The sequence below is a fragment of the Thamnophis sirtalis genome, unplaced genomic scaffold, assembly GCF_051295495.1.
Source record: "Thamnophis sirtalis isolate CommonGarterSnake01/CBP01778 unplaced genomic scaffold, rThaSir2_p1.2 scaffold_2, whole genome shotgun sequence".
Classification (NCBI taxonomy): domain Eukaryota; kingdom Metazoa; phylum Chordata; class Lepidosauria; order Squamata; family Natricidae; genus Thamnophis; species Thamnophis sirtalis.
This window is the reverse complement of record NW_028261382.1, coordinates 100156234-100176930: the sequence shown is the minus strand read 5'-3', so window position 1 is coordinate 100176930 and position 20697 is coordinate 100156234. Positions and strand designations below refer to the sequence as shown.

Here is a 20697-nt window from a genome sequence, read left to right as displayed (position 1 = left end):
GTTACGTTTAGCGTTAGGTTAAGGGTTAGGTTTAGGGTTAGGTTTGGGGGGGGTTAGGGTAAGGTTTTCGCTTTATTTTTACATTTTTCGATCTTTTTCGTCACGCTGTGATGACGTCACATATGCGCTTTCGTCGACTGCGATTTTGTCGTCCGCGGTTTTGTGGTGGAACCGATGAAGGAAGAGAAGAAGCCCACAGAAGGTGTCATAGATGACGGATCGGCGATTTATGTCGAGACCATCTTCTCGCCTTCCCAAGCGGTGGTGCAAGTTGAAGTCCACAAGTCTTAAAGTGGCCATGGCTGGAGACCCCTCTTCTAGATGGCAAAGTAAGACACTCTGGTTCACAGGACCTGCCAACTTAGTTTCCTATCAAGGCCAGAAGACCCCCCGAGGCAGGATCAGCTAACTTAGTCAACCCCAAGTTACCTATGGTGACCCACCGGATTTGCTGTGGCAACTGAGTCAACTGGTGTTTGAATGGCGTGGTAGGAAGCCCGTTCTCTGCCCAAGAACCAAAGGTCAAAGGGCGCCTCTCTGCATGTGGCCCAGCATTCTCTTGACCTCGCTCTCCACTCTCATGAACTTGAGTTTCTTCCAAGGGTTGACCGTCTCTCGGCGGCTGCACTGAAGATCTTCCAGGAGTAGGCCCAGATGTTGCTTCACCCGCTCCCTGTCCCAGATGGGCAGGTTCTTCTGGACCACGTTGAGGATGATGGCCCAGTAGTCCGACACGTCTGCTCCCATGGTCAGGTAAATGAGCACGCGGAGGCCATCCTGGTTCTTCCTCAATTCGTAGAGAGCTTCCTTGCCTTCTTTGCTGATCTCGTTAAAGTACAAGCTAGGGAGGAGGAAGAGGAAGGAGAAGAGGAAGGGAAGCTTTAAGAGCCAGAAGCAGAACAACTCCATGTCTGTATAGATTCTCCTGCTGATTGGCCCAAGGTCATGTTGTTGGCTTTCATGCCTAAGATAGGACTAAAGCTCATCATTTCCTGGTAACTGGCCCACGGTCACCCAACCAGTTTTCATAGCTAAGGCAGGACTAGAACTCACAGTCTCCTAGTGATTAGCGCAAAATCACCCAACCGGCTTTCATGCCTACGGTGGAACTAGAACTCACCATCTCCTGTTGATCGGCCCAAAGTCACCCAGCTGGCTTTCACATCTAAGGCAGGACTAGAACTCACCATCTCCTGGTGACTGGCCCACGGTCACCCAACCAGTTTTCATAGCTAAGGCAGGACTAGAACTCACAGTCTCCTAGTGATTAGCGCAAAATCACCCAACCGGCTTTCATGCCTACAGTGGAACTAGAACTCACCATCTCCTGGTGATTGGCCCAAAGTCACCCAGCTGGCTTTCATGGCTAAGGCAGGACTAGAACTCACCATCTCCTGGTGACTGGCCCACAGTCACCCAACCAGTTTTCATAGCTAAGGTGGGACTAGACACTGTCTGCAAAATTTCTCAGTGACCCAAAACCAGAAGCCCAGGCATCCCCACACGTCTCTTGGACATCCAACTGAGAAGTGGCATGGCTGAAACTCACTGCACGGTTTCCAGCGTTGGGTGTTTCTTGGCCTCCTCAACCAGGGCCAACGCTGCTTCATCCGTCAACGAATTGTAGGCCACATCAAGCTCCTGCAGATGCTGGTTCTGAGCCAGGTGCCGGGTGATCACCTTGACACCCTGGTTCCCCAGGGAGGTGTGAAGTAGCGAGAGGTTCCTCAAAGAACTGTTGCCAGCCAGGCCTTCAGCAAGGTAGATGGCCCCCTGCTCGGTCAAGGGATTGTCTGCAAGCCTGAGGAGGACACGGTGAACATCAACATTGGAGGAGACCATCACCGTTTCCATTGCCCAACCTCCCTTAGTCAGATGCCTTCTGGATGGGATGACCCACAGATTCCATCTTTCCTGCAATCCCAAGAGACTTATGCCCTGCTAGGTTTGTTGACAAGATCAGAAGTAATAGCAGAAAGCATCTCCTTCTGCAATCTTCTCTGCTCTCCTTCTCTCCTTGTGGAGCCCTTGGTGCCATCCAGAATGTTGTGTATATTGATTGAGCCGAGGTGGCGCAGTGCTTAAATGCAGCACTGCAGGCTACTTCAGCTGACTGCAGTTCTGCAGTTCAAATCTCACCGGCTCAGGGTTGACTCAGCCTTCCATCCTTCCGAGGTGGGTAAAATGAGGACCCGGATTGTTGTTGGGGGGCAATATGCTGACTCTGTAAACCGCTTAGAGAGGGCCGAAAGCCCTATGAAGCGGTATATAAGTCTAACTGCTATTGCTATTGCTACTGTGTAGGATCAAATTTTGTACTGGCCAATCAAGAGTGGTGTCCTGTTCACACGGGCAAGTAATATTTTGCATGTGTTGTCTACAGGGTGCAGGATAGGCTCATAGGATGCTCCAACCAGGGTATGTTCCAAGAACATCAACCCAGCAAAACAGCTGGACAATTGTACCAAGAGAGTTGGAAGATACCATATTTTTCAGAGTATAAGATGCACCAAGATTCTGAAGAGGTAAGTTAAAAAGAAAAGTTTTTGCACTCTGCAGGCCTCCCAAACCCTCTGCCCACCTCATTTTTTTGTGGAAAAATGAGAGTTTGCAGAGAGTTTGAGAGGCCTGTAAAGTGTTCCTAGGGGCTGGGAGGAGGCAAAAAATGAGCAAAAAACAGCTCGTTTTTTGGGGAAACGGGTCCGTTTTTTTGCAAAAAAACAACAACACAAAAACACAGCATCCATATACTTTAGGAGGCTTGTAAAGTCCTCTTGGTGGCTGAGGGGGGGGGCAAAAACGAGCAAAAAATAAATGTTCAAAACTGTTAATACACAATGTGAATAATAACTGTGAGAATGTACACCTGTAAATGTATGTATGATTAAAAAAAAAAACTTTTTATATATAAAAAAAGAAACCTCTTTGGCTGCCTCCTTCACACTCACCGCAAGGTGTCGACCACACACTTGTCGTGCAGAAGCAGATTCCGGATCTCCTTGCACGCCTCTGGGCCCAAACTGTTGAGCTGCAAACTGGAGGAGACAAGAGAACAACGTTGGAGTTGCAACTCCCGCATCCTATCTTCACTTTTCCCCCACATATCGGGCTGCGTTCCTTTTGATCAGGCTGGCAAGCGGGATGGGATATGTAGTACCCCAAAACTGGTGGAACGCTGCCCCAGGAAGCTTCCTGGTGCTCAGCAGGGATCAGTGGTGGGTTTCAATTTTTTTTCGAACCTACTGTGTGGGTGTGGCCTCTTTTGTGGGAGTGGCTTACCGGCCATGTGACCTGGTGGGAGTGGCTTGCCGGCCATGTATTTTCTCTCTCTCTCTCTCTCTCTCTCTCTTTCCTTCCTTTTGTCTCTCTGTCCCTTTTTCCTTTTTTTCTTTCATCTCTCTCTCACTTTTTCTTTTTTTTTCTTTTTTTTATTTCTTTCTTTCTTCCCTTCTTTCTCTTTCTCTCTGTGTGTGAATCTGTCTGTGTGTTTGTGTGTGTCTGTGTGTGTGTGTGCCAGTGGTGGGTTTCAAATTTTTTTGGAACCTCTTCTGTAGGTGTGGCCTGCTTTCTGGTGGAACCTCTTCTAACCGATTCGGTAGATTTGACGAACCGCCTCTACCGAATAGGTGCGAACTGGTAGGAACCCACCTCTGGCAGGGATTCATCTTCAGTTTCAACCCTGAAATAATGTTCTAAATTTCTATCCTATTTTGCCACCTTCTGCTCAAAGTCAAGACTGCAATTTTCTAGCCGTTGAAAAAATACACACTGGAACGGATTCACCAAGTGATTGCCAAATTTACTAGGCGTTTTCTGCAAATAATCTATTTTCAAAGGGTTAGGAATAGTGGTGGCACAGGATGTTCTCTTCAATTAGCTGAAAACACCACAATTTTCTGCTCGATCTTTTAAATTCAGCATTAAGTTCCCTTTAAATAGATACTTGCCAGGAAAGCAGGACGTCATAAGAACGGCACATCGGAAGAGTTTCTAAGAAACTAAATGTTGTTTTTTTAAACTTCCTTTAAAAAAAACATGAATTAAAAAAAAAAAAGATGTGGGTTAAAACACACACCGTTATGTCAAAAATGAAGGTGAAACTTCATAATCATTGCAGAACTCTTAGATTTAATTGCGTGTCATAATTGAAGCTTAACCTTGAGGTGAATTGTGCAAAGGTAAAGGTTCCCCTCGCACATATGTGCTAGTCGTTCCAGACTCTAGGGGGCGGTGCTCATCTCCGTTTCAAAGCCGAAGAGCCAGCGCTGTCCAAAGACATCTCCGTGGTCATGTGGCCAGCATGACTCAAAGCCAAAGGCGCATGGAACGCTGTTCCCTTCCCACCAAAGGTGGCTCCTATTTTTCTATTATGATTTTTTACGTGCTTTCAAACTGCTAGGTTGGCAGAAGCTGAGACAAGTCACAGGAGCTCACTCCCTTATGTGGTGCTAGGGATTTCGAACCCCCGAACTGCTGATCTTTCTGATCAACAAGCTCAGCGTCTTAGCCACCGAGCCACCTTGGTGAATTGTGTGGATTGTTCTAAATTAGAGCGGAAGATACTCACTGGAGTTTCTTGCATCGTAGCAAGATGGGGAAGAGGGTCCTCAGGCTGCCCACATCGAGATGGCAAGAGGCAAGATTGAGCTCCTCGACGTCGTGGCTCGTGGTGCCCACCACGGAAGCCAGGACCGCGCATTTGAGAGGGGTCATCTTCACCGAAGAGAGGTTGATGGTCCTCAAGGATTGGATGGCCTCCGCTGTGAAGCGCTCATTCTGGAACTCGTGCAGAAAGAAGAGGTAGTCCATCAGCTCAGATGGCGGCAGGCCCTTGCGGCTATTCCGGATGACCGTTTTCTTCATGGCCTTGGCGATCTCGAAAGCAGCCAGGTTCTTGATAGGACAGCCCAGCTGGTCCAAGATGGCCCGGTTACGCCGGGACAGCAACCCGCCCATGAAGATGGGGAAGAGCTCAAAGACCTCATCGTCGGAAGCTTCATCCGGGTGGCGCATGGGACCTTCCACCCCAAGGATGCTGAAGTTGATCTGGTCCAGGACATCCTCGTTGAAGTAGTCCTCCTCTTTGAACATCTCCACTGCCATGGTGCGGGCAATGGTGTCCCGGTCCTTGGTACCGAACCGGCTGAAGTAGCGGGGGAAGATCTTGATGAGGTTGAAGAGGAGGGGCAGGATGCGCAGCGGCAAGAATTTGGTGACCAAGCTAAGCACCAGGGCCACATCTTCACTGACCTTCCCAATGATCTCAGAGACTTCCTTGCCCACCCGTTGCACCAGCGTCTTCTTCTCCCCCAAGACCACGTAAAGGGCAGCCAGGTACTCCTGCATGGCTGGGATGGTGAAGACGAACGTGTGCTCCTTGCCCGACTGAACGCAGGGAGTCAAGAAGAAGCGGAGAACATCACTCCGGAAGGTGTTCAAGAGGTTCAGCTCGCTCTCCGTCTTCATCTCCACCTCAAAGCAGCGGCGGAGATCCTTCTCCGCGAAGCAGGTCTGCCGAGACATCACCCCTTCGTAGGCCAGCTTGCCCACCGTCTTGGCCACGTACTTCATCATGGAGATGTTGGAGGGATCGGTGCTGTCCAGCACTTCCCCGCTGAAGTTGAGCCGTAGGAAGCTGGTGTAGATACCCGTCAGCGTTTGCGTCGGCGGCACCGCCTTGGTAAAATAAAGGAAGTGCAAAGTCGTGCAGACCAACCAGCAATAAGACGGGAGGAAGCAGGCAGCCATGATCTGGTTGTGCCTCTCCAGATTCCTGGAGAGCATCTCCAACAGGTTGTCCTGCTCGTTGGCCTGCTCTGCTGTCGGGGGACCAGACGCTCCGGCACACTCAGGCTGCCGTAGGCGCATCTGGAAGTAAAGCTTCTGGAGGTTGAGGTCCGAGAAGCCACAGACTTCAACGTAGCGTCCCACAAACTTGCTGGGGATCCGGCGTGCTGCAGAAGGACGGGTGGTGACAATGATGCTGGCCTGGAGGAATGGAAACAAGCTAGAGTTACTCCCGAGTCCTCCCAAGGCCCAGTGATGTTCGAAGAGGCATTCATGGTGGAACAGGAGGAGAAGATTTGAGATTATGAATCCTAATGATGGGAGCAGAGAACTGGCGCAATTTAGTTTCTCAGCATCATCACCATCATCTTTAGTTCCCCCCTCGCACATACGTGCTAGTCGTTCCCGACTCTAGGGGGCAGTGCTCATCTCCGTTTCAAAACCAAAGAGCCAGCGTTGTCCGAAGACGTCTCCCTGATCATGTGGCCAGCATGACTAAACGCACGAAGACGCACGAAACGCTGTTTCCTTCCCACCAAAGGTGGTTCCTATTTTTCTACTTGCATTTTTTACGTGCTTTCGAACTGCTAGGTTGGCAGAAGCTGAGACAAGTCACGGGAGCTCACTCCGTTATGCGGCACTAGGGATTCGAACCACTGAACTGCCAACCTTTCTGACGGACAAGCTCAGCATCTTAGCCACCGAGACACCACGTCCCTTCTATAGTGGTTAGTAACCAATAAATATTGGTAGCTCAGGGTTGAAATGAGGGGGGTCCTTGGTGGTCTCTGAGCTTGGTGGTTTTCTTGCAGACCTTTCATTACCCAGCTAGGTAACATCATCACAGCTAGAAGGCAGCGAGTTTGCTCTCTGAATAGCAATAGCAATAGCAATAGCAGTTAGACTTATATACCGCTTCATAGGGCTTTCAGCCCTCTCTAAGCGGTTTACAGAGTCAGCATATCGCCCCCACAGTCTGGGTCCTCATTTCACCCACCTCGGAAGGATGGAAGGCTGAGTCAACCTTGAGCCGGTGAGATTGGAACCGCTGAACTGCAGATAACAGTCAGCTGAAGTGGCCTGCAGTACTGCACCCTAACCACTGCGCCACCTCGGCTCTGAAGCCCCCTCCCTTCTAGCACAGATGATATTCCCTAGTAATTATCTTGGGCAAAAGAGAAGGGAGAAAGAAAGCAGGAAGAAGGAGGAGAGAGTGTGGATTCTGCCCATCCCTCCCTACCAACCTCGGGCATCATGTACTTCCTGAGGAGGTTGACGACAATGGCAGCCGGCAAGAGGGGCTCATTGGGGTCACAGCAGAGCTCAGTGCGGGCCAGGCGAAAGTTCAGGTTGAGTCGGTCAAGGCCATTAAGGATGAAGAGCACTTTGAGGTTGGTGGAGCCAAGGAGTGGGGCCACATCCCGCAAATGGAGGTATTTCTTGGTCACCAGGCGGCGCAGAGACACGGGGCTGCTGCCCTGGGAAAGGTCTTCGCAGGAGAAGGGGAGGAGCAGCTCAAACTGAGGAAGGCGCTCACGGCACCAGTCCATCACCATCTTCTTGATGAGGGTGCTCTTCCCGGTGCCCACCGTCCCGTAGAGGACCACGTTCTTCACTTCTTGCCCGCAGAGGTCCTCGTCGAAAAGGTTCTGGAGACCAATGGTATGAGAGCAAGAACCTTGGAGTTGGTTCTGGATGGTCAGGTCTGGAGAAGGCTTCAAGATCTCCTCCAGGGAGCTCTCCCGGATCACTGGGTCGACGTGGGTGGCGCCCAGGGCGAAGGAAGGTCCAAACTGCCTCTCCTCGTTGGGCTGCCGGCGAAACCAATCCGCCAAACTTTTCTTGTGTTTCTGGATGGCTTCTGTGGAGGACACAAGAGAAGGAAAGGTGAAGTAGGAGCAATAGCAATAGCAATAGCAGTTAGACTTATATACCGCTTCATAGAGCTTTCAGCCCTCTCTAAGCGGTTTACAGAGTCAGCATATTGCCTCCAACAACAATCCGGGTCCTCATTTTACCCACCTCGGAAGGATGGAAGGCTGAGTCAACCTTGAGCCGGTGAGATTAGAACCGCTGAACTGCAGATAACAGTCAGCTGAAGTGGCCTGCAGTGCTGCCCCCTAACCACTGCGCAGGTACGCTCCTTCCCTAATATCCCTAGAGATCATGGGTTGTATCTGGTGGACTTTCACGCCCCCACCAACCCTCCATGGAAGAAGGTCAACAGGTTTACCAGAAGTCGCCACGTTCTTCGGCACTCTCTGGTTTGGCTTGGGGGAAGCGGGCCGAGATGTTGCCTCTTGTAACATTCCCGTGTAACGGGTGAAGTTCCTGTGGAGGAACAAAACCGTTAGAAGAATTTGGTAGCTCTGATGCCAAGATTAACTATTCCGTTCTCTCACCCTATTCAAAATTAGACAAGGGCGCCCATTTTTGAGGAGCTTTGGACACCAGACATGTCCTTGGGGACCCACACAAGGTAAAAGTATAGACCAGGAGTCGGCAACCTTAGAAAGAGCCATTTGGACTGTTTCCCCCCAAAAAGAAAACACTCGGAGCCTCAAAACCCTTCCCATGCCTGACTATCGGGGGAGGGCCTTCTCTGTGGCTGCCCCGGCCCTTTGGAACGATCCCCCCCGTGGAGATTCGGACCCTCACCACCCTTCTGGCTTTCCGCAAAGCCGTTAAGACCTGGCTATTCCGGCAGGCCTGGGGCTGATGAGTTCCCAGCCCCACTCGAATTGCTGTGACTGTTGTGTTGTTTTTAATCTGTTTTGTGCATCTTGTTTTTGTCTTGTTTGTTTTTTGTATTTCCCCCTTCCCCACTTGTTCCTGAGTCCCTCGGGAATAGGGCAGCATACAAGTATAATAAACATAACAACATAACAGAAAAGAAAACATCGGGAGTCTCAAACCCCTTCCCATGCCTGACTATTTCCTGAGCAGCCACAAATAGCAATAGCAATAGCAGTTAGACTTATATGCCGCTTCATAGGGCTTTCAGCCCTCTCTACGCAGTTTACAGAGTCAGCATATCGCCCTCACAGTCTGGGTCCTCATTTCACCCACCTCGGAAGGATGGAAGGCTGAGTCAACCTTGAGCCGGTGAGATTTGAACCGCCGAACTGCAGATAGCAGTCAGCTGAAGTGGCCTGCAGTGCTGCACCCTAACCACTGCGCCACCTCGGCTCTTAACAAAACTAGGGTTAGGCCTCCAGTCATTGTCCTTTTAGGATCTCTGGCCTGCCACACTCTTATTTTAATCTTGGGGAAAAATTTGGCTGTTTTCTGGTGCTCCAGCAGCCGGCACGCATATGCACGCCGGAAACAAGAAGAGCAATTGCCGACAGCGCACGTGCCCACAGAGAAGGCTCTGGCACCCGTGGCATAGTCTACCATCAGTGCTGAATCACTCACCCACCTACTTTATTTTCTGCCCAGGATCCAACATCTTCCATTCCCCAGTGATGGCGAATATTTTCTGCACCTACGCACACCGGGAAACGAACTTCCGGTTTCTGGAGTGCGCATGCATGCCCACCAGCTAGTATTTCAGTTACCGGTGTGCATGATGTTCAGCTGGAACCCAGAAGAGGAACGGGCAACGCCACATGTGCCAGGTGACATGGCTCTGTGTGTCACTTCGGGCACGCCTGGCATAGGTTCGCCCTCTCGGCCCCAGAGGAAACATCCTGTCCCCCTGGAGCTGAGCACCTTCCAGGTGTGCTCTTACCTGAGCGGAGATGCCAAGGAGCACGGAATCTGGTCTAGGTGAAGTATTCTCTTGAAGATAGGGCTTCTCCCTGTATCTCAGATCAAAGAAATAAGCATTCGTGAAATTATCCATTTGCTCCAGACAAATTGCATGTTATACTTTAGCAATTATGAAGCAAGGGGGGTGGAGTTCCTTTTAGCCCACCTTGGGGAAAGATGTTGAAGATTCAGCATCCCATGATGGGACTCCACGGATGTCCACAGTGAGGCATGACTAAGCTACAACACAGAGGGAGCCTGTGACACATCAATACCTATCCCCTCTTTGTATCTTACTTTTGAATATATACTTACTGTATTTTTCGGAGTATAAGACGCACCTTTTCCCCCCTTAAAAGAGGGCGAAAATTTGGGTGCGTCTTGGTGACTCCGAGCAGGGAGCAGAGAGACTGGTTGGCCACCAGGTGGCGCCTGAGCCTTGTATCAGTGGGGAGGAGACAAGAGAGAGTGATCCAGAAACCAACAGTGAGTTGTTCCGGGATGCATGCCGTTAAAGGGCTACTCGGCGTCAAGAACAACTACGTAATTACAGGAGGTCAGCTGATGGTCATTAAGCTCCTCTCCAGACTATAAAAGAGACTGCTTCTGCCACGCCCTTCTTGCAGAAGTCAAGAGAAACGAACTTGGCATGCTGGATTGCTGCCAGAGTTTGTTTGCATTGCTGCCAAGGTTTGTCGGACTTGCTGCCAAAGTCCTTATCTATTTGTTTATTTGGCTTTCAGCCACCGAGAGTCTGGACTTGCTATTAAAGGACATTCTCATTAAGCGTGTCTCAGCTTTCGTTACTGGACGGAGGAGGGGGGGGTCAGAACAGATACCCAATAAAAAATTCTCTGGTCTGGGCTCTATGTTTTCTTGTAACATTTCCTCTAACCATGTTCTTATTTTGATCCAATAGTCCCTTGTTTCTGCGCATGTCCACCACATACGATAATATGAGCCTGTTGCTTGTTGACACGGCCAACATTTCGCTGATTTATCTTTAAACATCTTAGCTAACTTTTTGGGGGCCATATGCTATCTATATAACATTTTATAAAGGGTTTTCTTTATAGGCTGTTGACATGGTTAGTTTATAGTTTCTTTCCCACAGTTGCTGCCATTTTTCTCAATCGTGTAACCAAAGTTCTTTGCCCAGGTTAACATAGTGTCCTTACCACTTCTTCTTCTAGTCTAACTCTTAATAAATAACTATACAATTTCTTAATTGTTCTTTCTTCTGTTCCCATCAGTATCTTATCCAGCTCTGAGCTTCCCAAGTTAAAGCCATATTCCCTTGCTTTTCATATCTTGCTTGTATTTGCCACTGTGAAAAACAACCGATATCAATCCCTCATTCTTGCAGTTCTAGCTTTCGTTTTAGTTCTCCCCCTTTCTGTTAAGATATCTTTATATCTGATAATATTCTTCACGTTACAAATATTTGGATGTGTGACACATCAATGCTTGAAGTGGTTGATGAAATAGCTGCAGGGCGTGCTATCACTCCCACGTGGTGTGAGGAAAGGTTTCTGTCTCATCCTAAACCTCCCTTAATCCTAGTTGCTGAGTCACAAGCAGAACAGAAGTAGATTAGTAGATAGGGGGAAGGCTGGGAAAGAAATAACCAAGAGGCGGCCTTGAAGGCTGGAAAGAATGAAACAAAATCTTCCCCATTTACAGGGAGGGGAAGAACTGTTTCTCAACCTCCAGCAAATTTAAGATGTGTGGACTTCAACTCCCAGGATGCTGCTGGCTGAGGAATTCTGGGAGTTGACGTCCACACACCTTAAATTTGCTGAGTTGAGAAGCAGTGGTCCAGAAGCTTTAAAAAGATTCTCCCGCACATGTGTGGCTAGTCATTACCGACTCTAGGGGGTCGGTGCTCATCTCCGTTTTAAAGCCGAAGAGCCAGCACTGTCTGATGACATCTCCGTGGTCATGTGGCCGGCATGACTCCATGCCAAAGGCGCACGGAACGCTCTTACCTTCCCACCAAAGGGGGTTCCTATTTTTCTACTCGCATTTTTTATGTGTTTTCAAACTGCTAGGTTGGCAGAAGCTGGGACAAGGCACGGGAGCTCACTCTGTTACGTGGCGCTAGGGATTCGAACCGCCAAACTGCCAACCTTTCTGATCGATAAGCTTAGCATCTTAGCCACTGAGCCACCAACCTCTGAGCATCCAGAAGTTTTAGGACTGAGCAAAAAACGAAGAAACCCACCTCATTTGGAAAAAGTAGGGCAGTTGTAGCTCAGGGATAGTATTTCATTCATTCGTTTGTTTATTCATGCATTCATTCATTCATTCTCTTTTCTTTGTTTTTGTTTTGTTTGTTTTTTATTTTAATTTTATCAATTTCATATATACATTCACAATTATATGATCTCATAACTGTTATTAATAATATGTATTTATAACAATTTTTCCCTACAGTTGACAATATACTTGAAGATTGCTTTTTTAACATCCCCTAGATCAGTGTTTCCCAACCTTGGTGACTTTAAGTCCTGTGGACTTCAACTCCCAGAATCCCCCAGCCAGCATAGCTGGCTGGGGAATTCTGGGAGTTGAAGTCCACAGGACTTAAAGTCACCAAGGTTGAGAAACACTGCCCTAGATCCATCTTATCTGACAATGGTCCTACTTCTTCTTCCCTCCCTCCCTCTTTCCTTCCCTCGTTTCTTCTCTCCTACTCCCCTTCCTTCCCTCCCTCCTTCCCCTTCCCTCCTTCTCTCCTTCCCTCCTTCCTTCCCTCCTTCCCTCCTTTCTTTTCTCCTTCTCTCCTTCATTCTCAACTTCAATGGATTCTGGACAAGAAGTTCAAGTATTGCTTACAAAGATCCTCCTGAAGCATCCATTGAAGTCTTCTTCTGCCTTCTTTGGACTTTAACTGGCCCAATTAAAGAGCAGAAACTTCCAAGTTAATACCCCTCCGGGCTCAGAAAAAAAAGGAAAAATAACATAGTCCAAAGCTCTCCTGCTATTCCAACCCAGAACCCAATCCTTGCTTACCCAACATGAGGTCCGGGTGTCTTGCCAGGGATGCAGCCCCCCTGCTTCTCCCTCTAGGGGTTCGGGGCTTCACTCGGCTGTACTGGACCCCCACCTGGGGAAGCCAGTGCTTGAAATGCATGACGCTGAAGTCCTGTCCTTCAACTGAAAAAGACATCAAGAGTCAGAGGTCTTGTGGTCCTGGTGCATCTACTTCGAAAGACTTATTTGCAAAATTTGCCCTGGGTTGCTGGCCCAAACTTCCCTTCTAAAATCAGAAGGACGGGTCATAACAGGATCTAGGAAGACGCCATCACTCACAAGTTGAAATTTTCTGACAGCGAGAACAATCAAAAGATGTAAAAAAAGATGTGGAGACTCTAGAAAAAGTGCAGAGAAGAGCAAGAAAGTGGATTAGGGGACCGGAGGCTGAAACATACGAAGAACAGTTGCAGGAATTGGGTATGTTTAATTAAAAGAAGGACCAGGGGAGACATGATAGCAGTCTTCCAATATCTCAGGGGCTGCCACAAAGAAGAGGGAGTCAAGCTGTTCTCCAAAGCACCTGAGGGCAGGACAAGAAGCAATGGGTGGAAACTAATCAAGGAGAGAAGCAACTTAGAACTAAGGAGGAATTTCCTGATAGTGAGAACAGTTAATCAGTGGGACAACTTGCCTACAGAAGTTGTGAAGGCCCCAACCGCCTACTGCCAATTACCTCCACTAGGCCGATACGATCCCATAGATTAGGCCTCCTCCGAATTCCATCGGCCGGCCAATGTTGGCTGGCGACTACCCGGAGGAGAGCCTTCTCGGTGGCTGCTCAGACCCTCTGGAACGAACTCCCCGTGGAGATTCGAACCCTCACCACCCTCCAGCCTTCCGCGTAGCCCTTAAGTCCTGGCTGTCCCGACAGGCCTGGGGCTAAAGATTTTAACCCCACTCGAATTGTATGACTGTTGTGTTTTTAATGATGTACTGTTTTTCATGTTTGTGACTTGTTTGTCCTCCCTCCCCTTGAGTTGTGAGCCGCCCTGAGTCCCCCCAGGGAAAAGGGCGGCATACAAATAAAGCATCTCAATCTCATCTCAACACTGGAAGACTTTAAGAAGATGTTGGATAGCCATTTGTCTGAAACAGTGTAGGGTTTCCTGCCTAGGCAGGGGGTTGGACTAGAAGACCTCCAAGGTCCCTTCCAACTCTGCTATTGTATTGTATTGTATTGTATTGTATTGTATTGTATTGTATTGTATTGTATTGTACTGTACTGTACTGTACTGTATTGTATTGTATTGTAGAAGTTGTGAATGCTCCAACACTAGAAGTCTTTAAGAAGATGTTGGATAGCCATTTGTCTGAAACAGTATAGGGTTTCCTGCCTAAGCAGGGGGTTGGACTAGAAGACCTCCAAGGTCCCTTCCAACTCTGCTACTGTATTGTATTGTATTGTAACCCATGGAACAGAAGTTGCCTTCGGAAGTTGTGGGAGCTTCATCCCTGGAGGCTTTCAAGAAGAGACAGGACTGCCATCCGTCAGAAATGGTGTAGGGCCATGATGGCAAACCTATGGCATGCATGCCAGAGGTGGCACACAGAGCCCTCTCTGTGGGCACATGTGCTGTCACCAGCTGCTCTTCCGGTTTAGGGCCTTCAAATGTGCTCTGGTCAGCTGGTCCTCGCAGGTGCTGGGAAACGACCTGAAAATGGCCACAAAAACGGCTGAAAAACATGCCATTTTTGGGGCCGTTCTCCAGGTTGTTTCCAAGCCTTTTTTTTTGGTCATTTGAGGGTATTTTTTGGCTGTTTGGGGGGGGTAAAAAACTGCCAGAAAAATGACCTAAAATGACCCCAAAAATGGCCTGAAAACAGCCCAAAAAATGCCCCCAAACAGCCAGCTGGCCTTCAGGTTTCTGAAGCTTCAGCACACATAAAGACACATTTCGGTTTGGATACTCAGTGCCGAAAAGGTTTGTCATCCCTGGTGTAGATTCTCCTGCTTGGGCAGGGGGTTGGACTAGATGACCTACAAGGTCCCTTCCAACTCAGCCGAATCCGTTGATTGCTACTCCAGTAGATTCTCCCCTGTGGGTCTTTCTACCTGTTGCACCTGTTTCAGCCGATGGAAATCTTCACGGGTGTCTCCAGGTCCTAGAGACTGAAAAACTGTTCCTGTTGCTATTTCCACTTGCACCAAACACATTTTCCTTTGTGTGAAATAGAAAGTAGCTGCTCTAGATAATTCCCATCCCTGGGCATCTTCCTGTCCTTTCAAAGCAGCTCCTCCTTAAACTCCAATGGTTATTTCTCTTTAGGAAGGGTCATTTCCAAGAGTAGAGTTGGGAAGAAAAATTAGATTGCAAAGTCAAACAGGGGGAATAAAAGACCTAAGGGACAAATATGGGAAGAAAACTAAAAAGAAAACAAGATTAAAGTTTCGGATGCGGGTAAGAGATGATGGATAAGGGAAAACAGGGTAAAATAATATTTTTATGAATATATTTCAATAATGTCTATTAATATCAGAACTATAAGGTTGAATTATTATTTTAGCAACGTGATAGATATCAGGACAATATTTTAATATAAATGGATATGAAGAATTGGAAAAATAGACTTTGAATGACTGTACTATTAAATATGTATAAAAAGGTGTGGAAGGTTAGAACTTAACAATTGGGTAATTGGGGAAATATATAAACGTATATTAATCTAAACATGTGTATTAATAATAGAATTATATGGATTGAACAACTGGAAAGAATATGAATAGAAATACCCTAAAAGTATAAATGATTGTGATTGATACTAAAACTGTATAAGGAGATATTGAATAATGGAAGAATGAAGGATGGAACTTTGATTTAACTAAGGATATATGAACAATAAAATAGGTGTAACTTTGATTTAACTAATAGCAATATAGCAATAGCAGTTAGACTTATATACCGCTTCATAGGGCATTCAGCCCTCTCTAAGCGGTTTACAGAGTCAGCATATCGCCCCCAACAACAATCCGGGTCCTCATTTCACCCACCTCGGAAGGATGGAAGGCTGAGTCAACCCTGAGCCAGTGAGATTTGAACAGCCGAACTGCCGAACTAGCAGTCAGCTGAAATAGCCTGCAGTGCTGCATTTAACCACTGCCCCACCTCGGCGCAGGAACTAAGGAAATATGAACAATAAAATAGGTGTAAAACATATCTTCGAATATTATAGTGATATGAAAGAGAGGGAAACGTTAAAATAGGGATAGAAAATAGCGGGGGAAATAATAATTATATATTAATATGTTAAGATAAAGGACAGAAAGATGGTTCAGAAATGAAGGATGATAATAAAGGACGTATAAATAATATGAAATAATGGAAATGCAATGCCATATTTAGGAATAATAAATTTTTGTGTGTACTGAAATGCATGTTATCCAGTTAACACATCATTCAGGCATTGATATCTATAAAGAATATAAAAAATAAAAATTTGATTGAGAAAAAGGGGGAAAAAAAGGAAGAATCCTTTCCTAAAAGCTCCTTCTGTATCGTATTATTTCGGACAGGATGAAAATGACCTGCCAACTTAGAAAGGACAATCCACTGGCCTGCTTGACCCCACAAATGGAGTGGTTCCATTTGTTCATCCCTTAAAGGATGAACCACACCAAGATCAAGAACTCCAACGCTTACTTTGGAGTCAAATCAACCACCCGTTGCCTTTCCTCAACGTTGAGTTTTGCCTTCTGCCACGTTGGGATGGCTATCAGATGTCACCTTGCACCAAGCCACCAAAAAAAAGCACGACACAAAACTCACTGTCCTCGGCCAGAAAGCACAAACCCTTGCAGCGCATGGAAAAGAGAAGAGTTTAACAGCAGGAAGCCGGGAACGAGAGAGAAAGGAGAATTGGAAATATATCGGAGGATCTGCAGAACCAGTTGCTTCAGGAAAGCAGTTTTAAAAAGCAGTTTTTAAAAAGGAACCGTCTGTCAAATGCACACCTGCTGATCTACCGCTTTCTCCGCCGGATTCTCATTGCCAAAGTCTGAAGGACAGGCCTCTTTGTGTTTGGTCTTGTCAAATGCTAGACTGACTGACTGACGTAAGGGCTGGCTCCTTGCCAGCCCTTCACGAAAGTCCCAACAGGCCAAAAATATCCATGTTTTCTCCTCCTCTTCTTAAAGCCACAGAAGGTTTTCTGAGCAAGCCAGCGGGACAGTTTGGTTACAGTTAATACCACTCTATAAAGCCTTAGCAAGACCACACTTGGGAGTATTGCATCCAGTTTTGGACACCACACTATAAAAACAGATGTTGAGACTCTGGAAAGAGGGCAGAGAAGAGCAACCAGGATGCTGAGTGGACTGGAGGCTAAAACATCCGACGAACGGTTGCAGGAACTAGTCTAGGGAAGAGAAGGACCAGGGGAGACAAGAGAGCATCTTCCAATATTTGAGGGGCTGCCCCAGAGAGGAGAAAGGGCTCAAGCTATTCTCCAAAAGCACCCTTGAAGGCCAGAGAAGGAGCAATGGATGGAAACTGATCCAGGAGAGATTCAACCTGGAAATAAGGAGGAACTTTCTGACAGTGAGAACCAATGGAATAGAAGTTGCCTTTGTTAAGTTGTGGGAGCTTCATCCTGGGAAGCTTTCAAGAAGAAGACAGGACTGCCAGCAGGTCAGAAATGGTACAGGGTCTCCTGCTTGGGCAGGGGGTTGGACTAGATGACCTACAAGGTCTCTTCTGTTGCGTATTGAATGCATATCGTTGTGTTAAGCCCTGCTAAAGTGAAGCTAACCTTTAGATCAGTGTTTCTCAACCTTGGCGACTTTAAGTCCTGTGGTCTTCAACTCCCAGAATTCCCCAGCCAGCAGAGCTGGCTGGGGAATTCTGGGAGTTGAAGTCCACAGGACTTAAAGTCGCCAAGGTTGAGAAACACTGCTTTAGATGATCCTAACTGTTAGCTCCAACTGTGTTTGGAGGGAAACCCTGAAAATTCACATTTGCTTTTTCAAGCATTATGATTGGTCGAGGTCCTATGGGCCCAGAGTATAAATTGCAGTAAAATTGCACGGGGCGGACATAAATTACAATCCTTTCCACTTTTGAGTCAATCAATGCTCTCGTAGCTATGACGGCTTGGCTCCTGCCCACTCAAGTCCCCTACACAATTCCTTCCGACTCCGTCCAGCTGTTAAAAGAGCAGCTGAGTTGGTGGGCCAAGCCGGATGAACAGCAGACAAACTTTTGTTCTGTACTTTGCAACTAACAACCACAGACAACAATTGATAGTAGCTGCAGTCTCTTTGGCCCGGAGTTCGACTTCTGCTCAAAAACCCCACAGCCTCGACCTCAAACTGTCCACCGTGGACCTCCTCACCCCATTCCTCAGAGGTCCGTGAAGGGGGCGTGCATAAGCACACCAGCGTACCTATCGTCCCCTGTCCTACTCACCCCGTTGATTTGCACTCATTCCATGTGCTCATGTCCATCTTTACGCTTATCTGCCAATTACCTCCACACGACCTATTAGATCTCACCGGTTAGGCCTCCTCCGAGTTCCATCTGCCGGTCAATGTCGACTGGCAACTACGCGGAGGAGAGCCTTCTCGGTGGCAGCTCCGACCCTGTGGAACGATCTCCCCGTGGAAATTCGTACCCTCACCACCCTCCAGACCTTCCGCACAGCCCTCAGAACCTGGCTATCCCGTCAGGCCTGGGGTTAAGACTACAACCCGCCCGAATAGTATGAATGTTGTGTTTTAATTATGTATTTGTCTTATATGTTAAAAGTTTGTCTCTCCCCCCCCTTTTTAAGTTGTAAGCCTCCCTGAGTCCCCCCAGGGAAAAGGGCGGCATATAAATAAACTTTAAATCAAATCAAAATCAAAAATTATTTGTAATCACTGATTTGCATTCGCTTCATGCGCTGGTGTCCTTGTTTATACTTACAACCTGTTATCTCGAGCACGTTTGGCAAACGGAATAAAATAGAAACATAAAACAAATAAACAGAGCCGAGGTGGCGCAGTGGTTAAATGCAGCACCGCAGGCTACTTCAGCTGACTGCAGTTCGGCTGTTCAAATCTCACCGGCTCAGGGTTGACTCAGCCTTCCATCCTTCCGAGGTGGGTAAAATGAGGACCTGGATTGTTGTTGGGGGCAATATGCTGACTCTGTAAACCGCTTAGAGAGGGCTGAAAGCCCTATGAAGCGGTATATAAGTCTAACTGCGATTGCTATTGCTAAATAAATAACTTCCCCTTCCAAGTGTACAACTTCGCTCGAAAACTTCCTGGCAGGGCTCATCCGGGCACCATGCCAGCCGCTCAGCCGAATTCAAGGCAAGGCTGCCACCTACTGCAGTGAGAAAAGTGGCACAAGGCTTCCCAAAAACCCACAAATGAATTTCAGCCATTTTTGGTCTGTGTGTGTGTTTTGGGTGGTTGTCCTTAGTTAGGCCTGAGTACTCAGAGGATTTTTTTGGGGGGGGGCGCAAGAATCCAAGGCTTGGCTTCCATCCCCGCCACCCCCCACCCAAGCATCCCTCCTTTCATCCCCCAAACCAGCCTGCCCCACTGGCAGATGCGGTTCCAGCTGCGCTGTTTTCTCTCGGGTTGCGAAGAGCTTCCGGCTCGCCCTCTTTCTCCCCCCCTCCTCCAATTCGCGCTGGGTTTCGCAGCTGGCACTTTAATTTCAATCCGAAGGGACCTTCGAGGTCTTCTAGTCCAGCCCCCTCCTGCTCAAGCAGGAGGCGCTAACACCCTTTGTATAGATACGTAGTAGGTCGCCCCTTCCCCGAAAGGGCGCCCGGCACCCCCTGATGCTGCAAAGGGGCCCGATCCCCCTCCCTCCCCCCAAAAAAAACCCGAACCGAGATTCCCCTTGCACGTGTCACCTGAGCTGAGGAGGGTCTCCCGCGGGTGGTCGCAGCCCCGCCGCGGTCGGCTTCATGCGGGAGGGGGGCTCGCCAGCAAGGGGGGTTTTGGGGGGTCCGCTCTGGGAGGGAGAGAGAGAGGCAGCCAAGGCGCTGGGGCTCCCCCCGCTTCTCTCTCCGGGGCGGTTTTCTGCGCTGCCCCGGCACTTCCCGCTGCCTGCCTGGCTGGGCTCGGCTTCCCAAAAGCAGGCGGCCGGGAGGGAGGGGCGGTCGCTGCTGGAAGCCATCCCGGCGGCTGCAGGGGCCGGCCGGCCCGGAGGCGATGCGCGGCTGGCAGCGGTGCCAGGAAGGAGGGAGGGAAGCAGGGAGGGAGGGTCGCCCGCTGCCCAGTCGGGCTGGGTGGGACCTTGAGCCCTCCTGCCCAAGACCGACTGGGTGATCTCAGAGGGGCCCCGCGGGCCGTCCGGGAGGATTGCCTGAAGGCGAGGCTCCCGGATCAGCCTGGTCAAGGGACCGTCGTGAAGATGCTCCTGTCCCGCTTTATTCGTACCCCTTTCCTGCGTCCTTCTTATTCGTGTTTGTTCTTCTTCCTGTCGTCTTAGCCACAAACGAAATGAAAGCAGATACACACATACAGGGGAAGGCCTACGTGGAAACAGAGAGCAGACCCCCTTCCCCCTCCTAGCACTGCTGAGGTTACTGAGTTGGGTCCTGAAACGTCTGCAAGAAAACCACCAAGCTCAAAGAGCACAGGGACACACACAGACACACAAACACACACACCACAAACACACCCTGCTCCCAATTCCCTTTGCCTCTTCTCTGCAAACTCCATCTCCTTCCAGCACTGATGATGTTCCCTAGTTGGGTCCTGAAACATTTGCAAGAAGGCTCAGAAAACACCAAGGAGCCCACCGTCCTCTTCTTCTTCCTCCTCCTCCTCTCCACAAACCCCTCTTCCACGTTGGGCAGTGAAATGTCTGCATGAAAACAACCAAAATCAGAGAGCACCAAATACCCCACAGTCCTTCTCCTCCTCCTCCCTTCCCCACTTCTCCATCTTCTTCTCCACTCCCCAAATTCCACTCCCTTTCAGCACTGATGAGGTTACCTAGTTGGGTCATGAAACGTTTGCAAGAAAACCACCAAGCTCAGAGAGCACCAAGGACCCCACAGTCTTCCTCCTCCCCCTCCTCAACCCCACTCCGTCCTCTTCTTCCTCCTTCTCTTCTTCTTCTTCCTTCTCCTCTCCACAAACCCCTCTCCCTTCTAGCACTGATGAGGTTACCTAGT

General features: G+C 48.6%; 1 protein-coding gene across 2 annotated transcripts; it reads right to left on the bottom strand.

Moving 5' to 3' along the window:
* Positions 1-513: 513 nt before the first annotated feature.
* NLRX1 (NLR family member X1) lies at positions 514-19567 on the bottom strand. Of its 2 annotated transcripts, XM_087706535.1 has the most exons (9): positions 19426-19567; positions 12556-12699; positions 9521-9590; positions 8021-8118; positions 7032-7648; positions 4568-5988; positions 2949-3035; positions 1550-1801; positions 514-841 (listed from the first exon to the last, which is right to left on the bottom strand). In XM_087706535.1, the coding sequence occupies exons 2-9, from the start codon at positions 12674-12676 to the stop codon at positions 523-525; spliced, it is 2985 nt and encodes a 994-aa protein (XP_087562661.1). In that variant the 5' UTR covers positions 12677-12699; positions 19426-19567; the 3' UTR covers positions 514-522. The 2 variants fall into 2 exon arrangements, with proteins under 2 accessions (XP_087562661.1, XP_087562660.1); XM_087706534.1 differs by lacking the exon at positions 19426-19567 and having other exon boundaries at positions 12556-12948.
* Between the last annotated feature and the right edge of the window lie 1130 nt (positions 19568-20697).